The 12,547-nt window shown below is 63.3% G+C and overlaps 2 protein-coding genes across 6 annotated transcripts in view; one reads left to right on the top strand and one right to left on the bottom strand.

Annotated features, from left to right (window-relative positions):
* The window catches only part of LOC112646810 (uncharacterized), a 35,340-nt gene extending 23,601 nt beyond the window's left edge, over positions 1–11,739 (bottom strand). Inside the window, exons 1-2 of one of the 3 annotated variants that reach the window (XR_007410913.1) lie at positions 11,488–11,739; positions 9,357–10,336 (exon numbers count right to left, since the gene is read on the bottom strand). The gene's annotated coding sequence lies outside the window, so the exon portion shown is untranslated. The other 2 variants (XM_025427079.3, XM_025427080.3) reach the window with 2 other exon arrangements.
* Positions 4,511–12,547, top strand: part of ZFPM1 (zinc finger protein, FOG family member 1) — a 69,295-nt gene continuing 61,258 nt past the window's right edge. Inside the window, exon 1 of one of the 3 annotated variants that reach the window (XM_049110604.1) lies at positions 4,511–4,628. Coding sequence is in view for 1 of the 3 variants with exons in the window: in XM_049110601.1 (XP_048966558.1) it covers positions 5,362–5,401 (40 nt within the window). In the remaining 2 variants the exon portion in view is untranslated. Of the gene's footprint in view, positions 4,629–5,011; positions 5,402–11,375; positions 11,531–12,547 lie in introns of those variants that run through there. The other 2 variants (XM_049110601.1, XM_049110603.1) reach the window with 2 other exon arrangements.

The following is a 12,547-nucleotide window of genomic DNA, read 5'->3' as shown; positions in this document are numbered from 1 at the left end:
CCAGGGCCTGTTGGACCCTCCCGCCACAGCCATCCCCATGTCACCTTCCCCTCCCTCAGGCCTCTGCCCAAGGCGTGGGCTCCAGAACCCCCTGTGGATCACAGTAGCCTCCCACAGTGCTCCCTCCCCCTCCCTGCTTTATTTATAGCCCATTTCCCCCTGCCAGGAGCCCCAGGGTGCCCTCCTCCTGCTGCCCTGAGCCACGCAGCGCACCGTGTACGTGTTGTTCAGGGTCATCCCCATGTTGCCTGGACTCTGCAGTGGGGAGAAGGGAGGAAGGGCGTAGGGCAGGAGGGGAGGCAGGAAGCAGTGCGGAGAGAAGGAGAAGGAAAGGCAGGAGGCCAGTGGGGACTTGAGCGTTTCCTATCTGGTGATGTCACATGACCCCAACTCTCAGGGATTGGGAAATATCCAGATAATATTTCCTGTCTGCGCCCAACACGGCCTTGCTTGGCGGCATGAATGGCCACACGTGGGCAGCTGCATGAAAGGGGGCCTCTCACAAACCCCTGAGCCCCAACCGCAGCCCAGAGCCCTCGTGTCTCAGGATATCTGAGACGCTGGACTCACAGAGGACCACAGGCCCCAGGGCAGGAAAGGCCAGTCCAGTGGGGTCCCGGCCCCGCTCTCCCTGTCCCTCAGACATCCTGGAGGTCAGACAGGGTCCCCAGCTGTGGGCAGACGCCTGAGCCACCCACCACCCTGCCAAAGAGGCGACGGAGGCGGCAGCGCCCCCCCACACCCGCCTGCCGAGGGTGGCCCGGTTGACACCTCACTGTCACCAAAGCTGTCTGGGCTCCTCCCCTGCCCCTCCGGCAGGCGGCCTCCTGATTCCTAACTTAATTTATTTTGACATCCTCGCTGCTGTTTGACCTCCTTACAGAGTCACGTGGCGCTTAAAACTCATTATCCCCCCATTGCAACAGGAAGTTAATTAAACCCTTCACAGAGCCAGTGTTGATGAATGTCAGGACAGGCCAGCCGGCTGCCGGCTGCTCCAGGGCCTGCAGCGACCGGGGCAAGGCGGGGCGGAGCACGGCCAGCAGCGCAGGGTCCCCTCTCCGCCAAGGCGCCCACCACCGCCGGCGTCTGTTCTGGAACAGAGTGTGCACACTCCCTGGCCCTATGGAGGCCCAGGCTCTGCCACTCACCTGTTGTGGGCTCTGGGCAAGCGACTTATTTCACTTCTTTGAGCCTCAATTTACTCTTCCAGCAAATGGGAATTCTAACAGTCCTTTCTTCAGAAGGCCATTATGCGCAGGCAACGCATTGACCTGTTAGTGCTCGTCACATGTGTGCCAGGCGCCAAGGACACCCACACCCCGCCACTGGTATAAAGTGATGGAGCTCCAGGTGCCCCAGAAGAGACGCCAGGCCCCACAAGCTGGAGCAGAGACGAGAGCTTGATCTTGTCTGGAGCAGTTGTGGGCTTCCCAGAGGAAGGGCTTCCTGGCAGCAGGAACAGCTTGTGCAAGGGCCCCTGGCCACCAAACCCCTGGACCCATAGGCGAGGAAGTTCAGAGGAGGAGGTAGAGATGGGCAGGGCTGAGCCCAAGACCATTATAAATGGCTTCTGGGAAGATCCCACTGGCTTCAGTCTGCAGCGAGGACAGCACTGACCTCGTGGGGTCCAGCAGAGTGGGCAGCAGTGGTGGTGCTAGGAGTGGGGTGATGAGGACAGGGGCTTGGAGCAGGGTGGGGTGGTGGCACTGTATCAGGGTGCGTCTCACAGCTATAAGGAGGTAAAGCCCTGCTCGCGGGGAGGGCAGTGTCTCAGAAAGAAGGCCCCTCATCCATCCTGGCCTCCGTAAACGCTCCGCGGTCTGCTCCGGCCCCAGGCTCCCCCCAGCCTCTGCACCTGCTCTTCCCTTAGCAGAGGATGCCCTTGGCACCACTCTTCCGTGATCATCCTCTTCCTCCTTCAAGGGCCAACTTAGGTTTCTAGAACATGCTGTGGTTCCCTTGTCACAGCCTGAAAACCAGTGCAGGGCCTGGCTAGTGGGAGCCCCTTCCCCACCCCAGCAACTGCCCAACCTGGGGCAGCCCTCCCAGGGTCTGGGGCAGCACAGAGCACACCCTCAGGCAGCCAGCCCACAGGCCAGAGGACAGAGGTGGACCAGGACAAGAGCCCAGAACTGCAGAGGCATCCAGGCCAGAGGAACCCTGAGGGGTCTCACCCCCACCCCCACTTACATACGAGGAAACCAAGGGCCCCGGAGAGGGTCATACCCTCCAAAGCGGCAGAACCGGGATTTGGACCCACTTTTTCCTGGTCCTAGGTCAGGCTTCAGCACTCAGGCTCTGGAGTTCAGCGGCCTGGGGTCACATCCCAGCATCACCCTGCCTGAGCCTCCGCGTCTTCATCACCCCCATCACAGCCCACTGGGTCCCAGTTCCAGCTCAACCACTTTCTGCCGGTCCTAACCACCAGAGCACAGCAAAAGGACATCGTGAGAAGATATGAACCAGCCCGAAGGATGGGCTCACAAAGGTGGGGCGCATGGGGATGATGACCACCCTGAGAGCCGGCGCCCCAGTCAAAGCCATGCCAGGAGAGGCCTGGGCCCAGATACCCTGGGCGCCTCCCCAGGTGGCCTCCGGGAAGCTTTGCAACCCCAGCCAGGAGGCAGCTGCCAAAAGCTCAGATCCAGTGAGCAAGGAACAGCCAGGGTGTGGTTGGGCAACCCAGCTCCACATCAGGCACTGCCAACTGTGCACACGGCCTGCACGCAATACTATGTTCTTCACCAGTGGCTTTGGGATGTGAACCCTAGCACTCCTTGCAGACATGCAGGAGCCAGAGGGAATGGGCTCACAGTCGGCTTAACCTGCACACTCTCAGCAACTCCACACCCTGCATCTCCTCTCCCACCTGATCAGGGGCCCCTTCAAAGCTGCACTCAGACGTCACCTTCTCCAGGCAGCCTACCTTGAATTCCTCAGGCAGAGGTGGTGGCTCCTACTCTGGGCTCACATAGCCTGTCCTTTCAGCAGTGTTTCCTGCTCCTTGTTCCTGAGTATCAACAGACTTCCCCCGATGTGTGGCAGCCTGTGCCAGCAAGGTCCTATGGCATTGCCATTAGTCCTAAACAGGCTGCAGTTTCTTCTTCTGGGCCATGGGGTAATAATATCCCCCCACGGGGCGGACAGAAGGGGCAAAGTACAGAAGGAAACAGCTCCAGAAACAGCTCTGTCCTGGGTCAGGACCTTTTGGCGCCTCAGGGAGATATGACCCGTGCAGGCATGTGGGGTCCTGTGCTTGGTTTAACGCTCTAATTTGGCTGCCCTGAAATTCTTAGTTTTTAAGCAAGAAGCCCCATGTTTTCCTTCTGCACTAAGACCCCAAAATAGTAGTGGGTCCTAGTCAGCAGTTTCTGCTTCTGGACCACCCCTGCCTCTGCGGCACTGGGAGAGGTGGATGTGTCCTTGGGAAACAAGTAGCCAAAGTGACAGCCATCTTTCCCTGTGGCCTAGACAGGCACCACTGAGAAAGCATGGCTGTCTCTCTTTTGCGCACCCTCTGCATCCCACTCAGCGCAGATCCCCAGCCTTTGCGGCAGCGCCAGCCTGAGTGCCACATACTGTGCATGGAGCCTCACGCCCAGCCCTGGTGCCAGCCCACAGCCCCTCCTCTGGGACTCCTTCCACCTCCCAGGTCCTCGTTCTGTAGTAAGGCCCTACTTTGGGAATGACAGCAAGGCTGTCTTCTTTACAAAAGTCTTCTGCTTAGCCCCTAGGCCTCGCTCACCCCCTATTTCTTCTGAATACGAGGCAGAGGGAGCAGGTACCAAATGCAAGTCAAGAATATGAAAATAAAAGAACACTATTCAACCTGGGGGCACAGTTCCTAATGCAGTGTGACGTGAGCTTCAATAGAAAATGGGGGCCTCTGGGAGACCGTGAATATGTCCCCAAAGACAGGAGGGTCAGTGACCACTTCCAGGATTGGAACAGACGATACTGAGCCTGTTCCAGGCTGGGAGGGGACGCAGGTGTCGGCTCAGCCCCGTGGCGGGGCCTCCTCCTTGGGGTCCAGCAAGGACTCCCTGGGAAGTCACAGCCTGCTGGGGACAGTGCGGGGCTGGGTGGGGGAGGAGTGCTGCAGGGGCAGCAGGGAAAGGCTGCTGGCTTCTGCAGGCTTCCCGACTTCCAGCCAGACCAGAGCCCAAGGGAGGAAGGCCCGAGGTGCCCATTCTCCATGTGGGGATCGCACCCGGGGATGCTGCTTCCACCTGTCTCGGACAGATCCCCACTCGGCCACAGACAACTGCACACCTGAAATCTGGCCCAAGGCACTGTGGGGAGTCGAGGCCCCAGGCTTCCTGACCCGGCCCCACCCCCACCGCGCTGGTCCTGCAGCTGGAGAGGGCTGTCTGGAGCGCTGGGGTCCTGGGCGGGGCCGAGGGCCTGGGGGCGGAGCCACGGAGGTCAGGGGCGGGGCGCAGGGGTGAGCAGAGCCAGGCGGGGTCAGACTTCGGGGCGGAGCTAGCGCCGAGGAGCGGAGCCAGGGCGGCCCGAAGCGCGGCCCGACGCGGTGCCGCGGGCGGCGGGACAGAGTAGGTGGTTGAATCAGAGCTGGGCCTGAAGACAAAGCTGCGGGACCCAAGGAGGAGCCGAGGAAGCCCGAGGTCTAGCCAGGGCCGGGGGAGGGGCCCAGAGGGGCGGGGCCGGCGCCGAGCGGTCCGGGGGGCGGGGCCGGGGCGGGGCGGGGCCAGTGCGGGGGCGGGGCCGTACTGTAGGGAACCAGGATCCTCCGGGGGCGGGGCCAGCGCGGGGCGGGGCCAGCGCGGGGGCGGGGCCGTACGGCAGGGAACCAGGATCCTGCGGGGCGGGGCCAGCGCGGGGGCGGGGCCAGCGCGGGGGCGGGGCCGTACGGTAGGGAACCAGGATCCTGCGGGGCGGGGCCAGCGCGGGGGCGGGGCCAGCGCGGGGGCGGGGCCAGCGCGGGGGCGGGGCCGGAGGCGCGGCGCCGGGGACGCGCAGGCCCCGCCCCCTCCGCGCCGGCCCGCCCGCCCGCCCGCCGGGAGCGCCCCGGCCGAGGCAGCCCGGTTCTCCGCGCGCTGCCCGCAGGTTCCATTGAGAAAAGCCGAGCGGGTGCGGCGGCGGCGTCTGCGCGGGAGCCGAGGAGCCGGCAGCAGCCCGCCGCCCCCGGCGGTCGGCGCGCCCGCAGCGCAGGGCCTGGCCTCCGGCCTCCGCAGCGGCTCCGGGCCGGGCGCGGCGGGCTGGGGCGCGGGCCGGGGCGCCGCGGAGCCCGGGGGCCGGGGGCATGAGCCGCCCCGCGGCCCCGCCGCGCCCCCGCCGCCCGCCGCCGCCCGCCAGGGGCTAGAGGCGGCCGCCGGGAGGGCGCGCGGCGCCGGAGACATGTCCAGGAGGAAACAGAGCAACCCCCGGCAGATCAAGCGTGAGTCAAACTTTGCCCGCCGGCCGCGACCCCCGGTGCCCCCGCCGGCCCGCCCCCGCACGCTCACCCGCTGGGCTCCGGCGCCCGCGACCTTCACCCCGCGCCGCGCGCCCCCCGCCCCCGCGCTGTGCGCCGAGCGCGCGGGCATCTAACCTCCGCCGGCCCGGCCCCGCGTCTCGGCGCTCGCAACGGGGGTCCGGCCCGCAGGGGGGCCCGCCCGGGGCGGGGGGCCGGAGCGGGGCGGCTGGGGGTGCGGCCACCTCGCGTCCTGCCCCTCCCCCGCATCCCCGAGATGGTGCGGCGATAAGGCGGCCCCGATCTGGGCTCAGATAAAGTTTAAAATATTCCATTCTGCAAGTCCCATCCTGATAAGATCGCTCTGTCGGGACGGGCTGAAATTGTGATCTTATCTCGCAGCGCGGTTGACTCTCCCAGGCTTTGTATCTAGAGGGAGAAACAGAGACCGGGAGGGAGCGGGGGCACCCGGGCCGCGTGGAAATGCGTGCCCAAGTGGCGGAGCCGGCCCGTGCCCACCGCCTCTCCGGCTGGCCCCAGAACCCGCGTGGCTGGGGTGGGGGCGGGGGCGGGGGCGGCCCCCGCAGCCCCTGCGCTCGGCTCCGACCCCGCGCCCCGCCGCCCGGGTCTCACACTCGAGCCTTGCCCGCCTAGGGACAGCCCCCTGGAGGTCCGACCTTACTCCCTGCCCCGGCCAAGGCCGCACGTGCTGCAGGCAGGTAGCCCCCACCCCCCTTATCCCAGGGGTTTCTCCAAACCAGGAAAAGGGGGCTTCTGGGGACCCAGCCCCAGGTCATGATTGCCTCTGCGCTTTTCTCAAGTTTCTCGCCTATTCCGGCCTGCGGGTCACTCCCCAGGGGACTGCGCAGCAGCGGAGTTCAAGCTGCCAGTGCCCCATGATAAAAGCGCCGCTCACTTTGGGCCACTCGGCTGCGCGACGAGCGAGAGAGCGAGCACACAGGAAGCGCCGCTCCCCACCCCACACCAGTAACTTCGCGCCTCTGGGCCACGGCGGAGGTCGAGGTTTCCTCCTCCGGGGGTCGCATCTCCCAGGCCCGCTGGGAGGTGAGAGGGTGCCTCCAGCCCTCTGACCAGCCCCAGGCACCCGGGCACTGCCTCATCTGTCCACACCATCAAGGCCACCGGGATACCATGTGCGCGCGCCTGGGGGGAGTGTCTACCCCCGGTCCTAGCTCGGGGGATGCAAGCATGAATCTGGATTTCCGTAACCCACTCCCCCAATGTGCACGCAGGACCTGTTTTCCGAAAGTCGCCTTCTATCAAGTCAACTTAAGTATTCGAACCACCCACAGGTCCCGATCCGCGCCGGGTCTCTGGTTTCTCTTTCCCCTCCTCCCCGGTGCGCCTCTGCTCGGTCTGTTCTCTGTGCGTGTGTATGTGTTTCAGCGTGATGAGAGATACAGATAGCGCGGGCAGGGAGATCTCAGGCTGGGAACCGATCGACAGCGCCGATAAGGCCTCGAGCAGGGCGAGCGCCGGCCGGGCCGGGTCGGTGGAGCGCTGCGCCTTGGGGACATGGACCGCATGGGGCCCGCGGGCCAGTCCCCGCTGCTGACCCTCTGCGCGGCCAGGATCCAGCCAGGGGCAGGGACGCGGCAGGCGGGCCGGGCACCCTCCCTGCGCCCCCCCCCCCCCCCCGGCGCCTCCTCCCTCTGGCAGATCTCGGCGCGTTAAGATGCGAGCGCTGATTGTCACCAAGCGGCGGCGGCACCCGCCCGCCCGCCCGCCCTCTGCCCGCGGCGGTGCGTGCGGCCCTGGCAGCTGCGCGCCCGCCGCGCCGGCCTCACCTGCGACCAGGCCGCGCGGGTGTGGAAGGGAGGGGGCCGGGCGTTTGGGGCCACCGCCCCCCGCGCCCTCACGAAGCCAGGGCGCAGCTGCCCGCGCCTCCGTGCGCCTTTTGTTCCGCGCGGAGATAGATGTGCCGTGCGATAAGGCGCGCAACCGATGGCGGAGGCGATAGGCGCTTCCATTTATTAACTTCAAACGTGGGAGCGGGGGAGGGCGAGGCAGGAGCGCGGCCTTGGCCGGCCAGATGGCCGAGACGATAGGCCCGGCGGGCTGGCGGGGAGCGCGGGGCAGAGCCCTGCCCGGGGACCCCCGGCCCGCCGAGCTTGCCTCCCTCCCGGGTCGATGGGAGCTCAGATAAGCGCGGGGCCGGTCGGCCGGATGGCGATCGCCAGGAGCGATAAGAGGCCTTATCTGTGGCCACCAGGCCCGGCCGGGTTCGAGGCAACAACAGCACGGGGGAGTCAGGGCGGGGAGAGTGGGGCTCGGACCTGGGCCAGGGCGGGGTGGGGGGGGGCGGGTCTGCGCCCGGTCGTCTCCACGAGTTTTCTTCCCAAACATACTTAATTGCCAAGAAGTTGATCCTCCCCTGCGGGTGGTACAGTCCGTCAAAATGAAAGGAAAGTGGCTCTGCTGGCCCCGAGCTCATGGCCAGGGGAGGGGACACCCTCCGGATTCCTAGTCGATGGTGTGAGATAGCCAGAGGTGGGGCTTGTCACCTCCAGGAGGGAGCGTGTTTCCCCTTGAATGGCGTTGGGGGTGGTGTGTGTTCTGGCAAGTGGGAGGTGTCCCTGCTTGGAGTTCAGCTGAAAAAAATCAAGGTGGTTTCCGTTTCCCAGGCTGGGGGGGTTGGGGGGGGTTGCAGGGGGGAGCCAGGGTGCTGATGGTCTTTCCAAGCAGGTCCCCGAGACCTGCCTCCTTTCGCTCAGCGGGTCTTTATTGAGCACTTGCTGTATGCATGCCCTGGGTCCCAGCCCTGGCTTAGGTGGAGGATTCTAAGTAGAAGTCCAGTTGGGGGCATGTTCCAGAAGAGGGTACCTCCAGCGAGCTCAGTAGTAGGCCTGCCATGGAGGTGCCTCCAGGGTCAATGGGCTGGCCTCAAGTTCCCCCTCTGAAAAATAGGATGATGATTCCCAGCTAGTTGTCAGGGGTGTGAAGGGCTCAGAGGCACCGGACGCTAGGGAAGAGACAGATGCCTATGTGAGGAGGTGAGGAGGGTGGTCCAGGCCTCAGGTTCCCCCTCTGAAACATGCTGACAGGAGTCAGCCGCCAGGTCAAACTGGTGATGCCGTGGGGCCCACTTGGCAGGAGGGGCCCTTCAGGGACATGGGCCTGGATGCCAAGTGGAAACCCAGGCCCGCCAGGTAGGAGGGGGCTTCTCTGCATGCCCTGCCCATCCCCCTCCAGCAGCCACCCGATCTCCTGGAGGGCGTTGTTCACACATTCTCGGAGTTTGATTAAACGAATTATTGGTGGCCACAGGATGACTAATTCACTCCATGCTTCAGACTCAGCCTGCACTGTCGAGCCGCTCAGCACCTGCCTGTGGGGCTGGCGGTACCTTCTGGTAGGTGAGGCCAGTTCCAGAGAGCGGGTGAGGCCCAGGAGGGAGAAGGGGTGGTCCGTCCTTGAGTTTTTGGGAACTCTGCACAGAGCCAAGCACATTCTCCTCCCAAGTACGGAAGCCCCCGGGCCACTTGGCAGTGCCTGCATCTCGCCAGGATGGCAGAGGAGTGAGGAAAGAGGGAAATTGGCCACCTGGCCGGTCCTGATGCAGAGCCACCATGGGCAATTCACTTGCCTTCCACGGCCTCAGTTTACCCTCTGTGAAAGATAGGTGTGACCACCTGCCATCCAGGGGTCAGCAGGGACATGAGTCCTCCGCTGACCTTGGCCCCCTCTTCAGAGTCATGGGAGCATGGGGACCCTCCTCTGGTGAGCCAAGGGGACAAAGGGCTGAGAGTCTAGGAGGACCTTGCTCACAGGGCCGCAGCCTGCCCCCGGGCCTACGTGGGCCAGGTGGACACCAGAGCCCAGCTGCGCCCCCTGAGGCTGGCTTCCACCCTGGCTCTAGATAGTCGTTGGTTTTCCTGCACTCCTGGGCCTCAGGAAAGATGAGCAGTTCACTGATGCACTGGACAGTAATAATATTAACAATAACTAACATAGACATTACTCTGGGCCTTCACATATCAATTTAAAATAGGTCCTGTTCTTATCACCTTTACGTCTGAGGAAACTGAGCACAGGTTGCTTCAGTTTCTCCCCCAGAGAAGTGGGAAAGCAGAGTAGGACCGCAGGTAGCCCAGCCCCGAGCTCCGAAGCAGCCTGCCTGTGGGCATCATCTACCGTCCTCTTGTCCATCTGCCCCCAGGCTTCTCTGGCTTCAGTCTCCACATCTGTGAAATGGGTCTTTGGGAGCGGAGCCACTCTGGGGTCCAGTGCAGCCCTGGCCACGTTTCCCAAGGGCCTCCTTCCTGAGAGGCTGCTGCACAGGGGTGCTCCTTGGGGAGCCTCCTGCCAGCCCTGCCCAGGGGCCTGAGCCCTGGCCGAGCCCTGCCTGCCCAGCCAGCCCCTCCCTGGAGGTCACTGGGAGCCCAGCATGGCACCAGCCCCGCCAGGGATTTAAATGGGTCACTTGGGGAAGAAAGGAGGAGGGAATGTGATGCCATTAATTGTACCCCTTATCTCCTGTTTCTATGCCAACCAGACGTTCCCGGGGCTGGACGGCCCGTGAATAATACTCTCTGCGGCCTATCTGCCATCGACGGGCCTCCTCCTGGGGGCAGCTGCTGCCCGCTGATTGGTATCGCCAAACCTGGGGACCCTGGCTAGGCTCCTGCCCTCCTGGCCAACCGCACCCCTAGAGCTGCTGCAGTGTCCCTGTTCCCATTGCACAGAAGGGGAACCTGAGGCCACAGCCCATGTTTATTCCACTGCTTCCCAAGCCACAGGAGGCCTGGGATGGAAGGGGGTTCTAGAAGTGGGCACAGCAACACCTGCAGAGGGAGTCGGCCTCCATGTGTACTTCCTGGAACCCTCAGCTGTGGCAGGAGGAGGCAGATGGCCTGTGGGTGAGGGCTCGGCTGCTGTCCATCTATTCTTGTTGTGTTCCTATGAGAAAAGGAGCATGGGGCTAGGGGGTTAGGGGGCTAAGGGGCCAGGGGGAGACAGCTCCCATCAGGCAGGAGCCCCTTACCAGGGCCTGTGTTCCAGCTGAGAGGGGAGGATTTCTCACTGGCTTGTTTTAGTTCCTCTCGCCCCAGGGCCTTTGCACAGGCAGCTTAGATCTCTGCTATCTGGGAGTGGGGACTAGGTCTGTTCTGTCCCCACATAGTGGGCTTTCCAGAACTCTGTCACATAAATAACCTAATGGATATGCAGTGTGAAATGGACGTGGGACTATGGGCAAGGTCCACCCAAGTGAGCCTTGGTTTACCCATCTGCAAAATAGGGATGATGGCACTGCTGGCCCTTGAGCACAATCATGAGAATCCAAGGGAAATTCACATCCCACCTCCACTCCCCTCAACTTCCCAGCTGAGTGACCTTGGCGAGCATCTCTGTCCTTCCCAGTCCTGGTTTTCTCATCAGTAGAATGGGTGCTGTGGTACTCAATAAACAGCAGTATTTGGAGCACACCCAGGGTCCCAGCTCGGGTCCAGAGCCTAGGCTGTTTGTTGCTGGAGGACATGTTGCTTCCACCCACCCCTGCTGACCGGGGGCCAGTAGGGCGGGTTGGGGACAGAGACTCTTCCCCCTGGGACCCCAGAGCTTCCATCCCCCCATGTCCCCACACAGGGAGCAGAGGCTGAGGCTGCCCTCATATCCAGAGTGGGAGGCCACCACAGTGGGGGCCACTGCTTGGCCTTGGCCCTGGCCCTGCCACGACCCTGTGGACAAATGACTTCTCTCATCTCAGTTCTTACTTCGGAAACAAGAGCTTAATAACGGCACCTCCTTCCCAGGGTCTTTATATGAGGTCTGTGAGATCCCAAATGCGAACTATAAAGTGCTGTCCCAAGGTCATGTCCTTGGATGTGGCAGCCCTGGGAGCTGCTGGTTGCATTACTAAGATTTTGCCAGAAGCCCAGAGGGCTGGACACTTCACACAGAGTCCTGTCTCTGGCCTTCCCCCTCCTCCTGCCTTCGGGTGTTAGTTTTTGAAGGACCTTGTGGGCGGGTGCCCTGACTGTACCACACCCCAGGCTGGACCAGGCCGGACGCACACCCCCATCGGTCCTCTTCCTGCCCAAGGATCTTACCTGCCCTTAGCTCATCGGCATTACTGGCTCACCCATCTTCCAGGTAAGACATCCGAGGCCCTAGGGGCTTGTGATGTGCTCAAGGCCACAGGGGAGCTGGGTCTGTGGACCCCAGTGGTGGGCAGGGCCTCTCAGCCCCCCAGGCCACCTGTCCCAGGGCCTCACCAGCCCCCTCCACCCCTCCTCCTTCTCCCTCTTCCAAGGCCCCATGTTTGGGAGAAGGCAGTGTCCCCGCTGGGTCAGGAATGTGACAGCTGACCTTGGGCCAGAGCTGGGTTAGGCAGATAAGCTAGCCCCTCCCCTCCACCCCCTGTCCCTCCTGTCTGCCTCCCCTGGACTAGAGGCTGTGGACTCCCAGGGCCTGGCTTTCCCCAGCTGCAAAAGAGGGGACAGGGTGCCGGTGTACTGCTTCCAGGAGCCCAAGCACAGTCAGAGCTCAGAGCAGCCCTGCTTTCCCCTGGCCCAGGAGCTGCAGAAACCCAGCCACCCACAGCTGATAGCTTCCCACTGCTAAGCGTTTTGCAGGCATCCACCCCTACCCCTCAACCCCCACCCCGGTGATTCTCCAGGAGGCCCTCGAAGGCTGGGCTTCTCAACCTGTTACAGAGAAACGGAGAACCAAAGAGGATGGGTGACTCCACCAGGGTCACACAGCACATGAGCAGAATATTAATAGGTTTAAGGAGGTGGTCAGCAGAAGGTCTGCCACAGTTTCCAGGCCGGGGGTCCTGTGTCCAAGGCCCCCCAGAACTGGCAGGCACGCTGCTTCCTGGGCAGGACAGGATGGCCACAGTGTGGGCTCTGCACGTGGGTGCCTCTAGGACCTTCCCTGTGGGTGGCCACAGCCAAGGATGGGCCAGAATCATGGGGTTCAGGGTAAAATGTCACCTGCCTCCCCAAGACTCAGGCTTCACCTTTGCAAGACGGGGATGTTGTGGGGATGCCCAGCTGGGCTCTGAGGGTGCCTACGCCTCCTGTAAGTCGCTGAGCTTCAGTTTCCCCCACAAGTGGAACATTGGTGCTGATGGTGCAGAGTAGGGAGGCGGATAAGACCTGGTGT

The sequence above is a fragment of the Canis lupus genome, chromosome 5, assembly GCF_003254725.2.
Source record: "Canis lupus dingo isolate Sandy chromosome 5, ASM325472v2, whole genome shotgun sequence".
NCBI classification, from domain to species: domain Eukaryota; kingdom Metazoa; phylum Chordata; class Mammalia; order Carnivora; family Canidae; genus Canis; species Canis lupus.
This window is presented reverse-complemented; position numbering and strand designations above follow the sequence as displayed.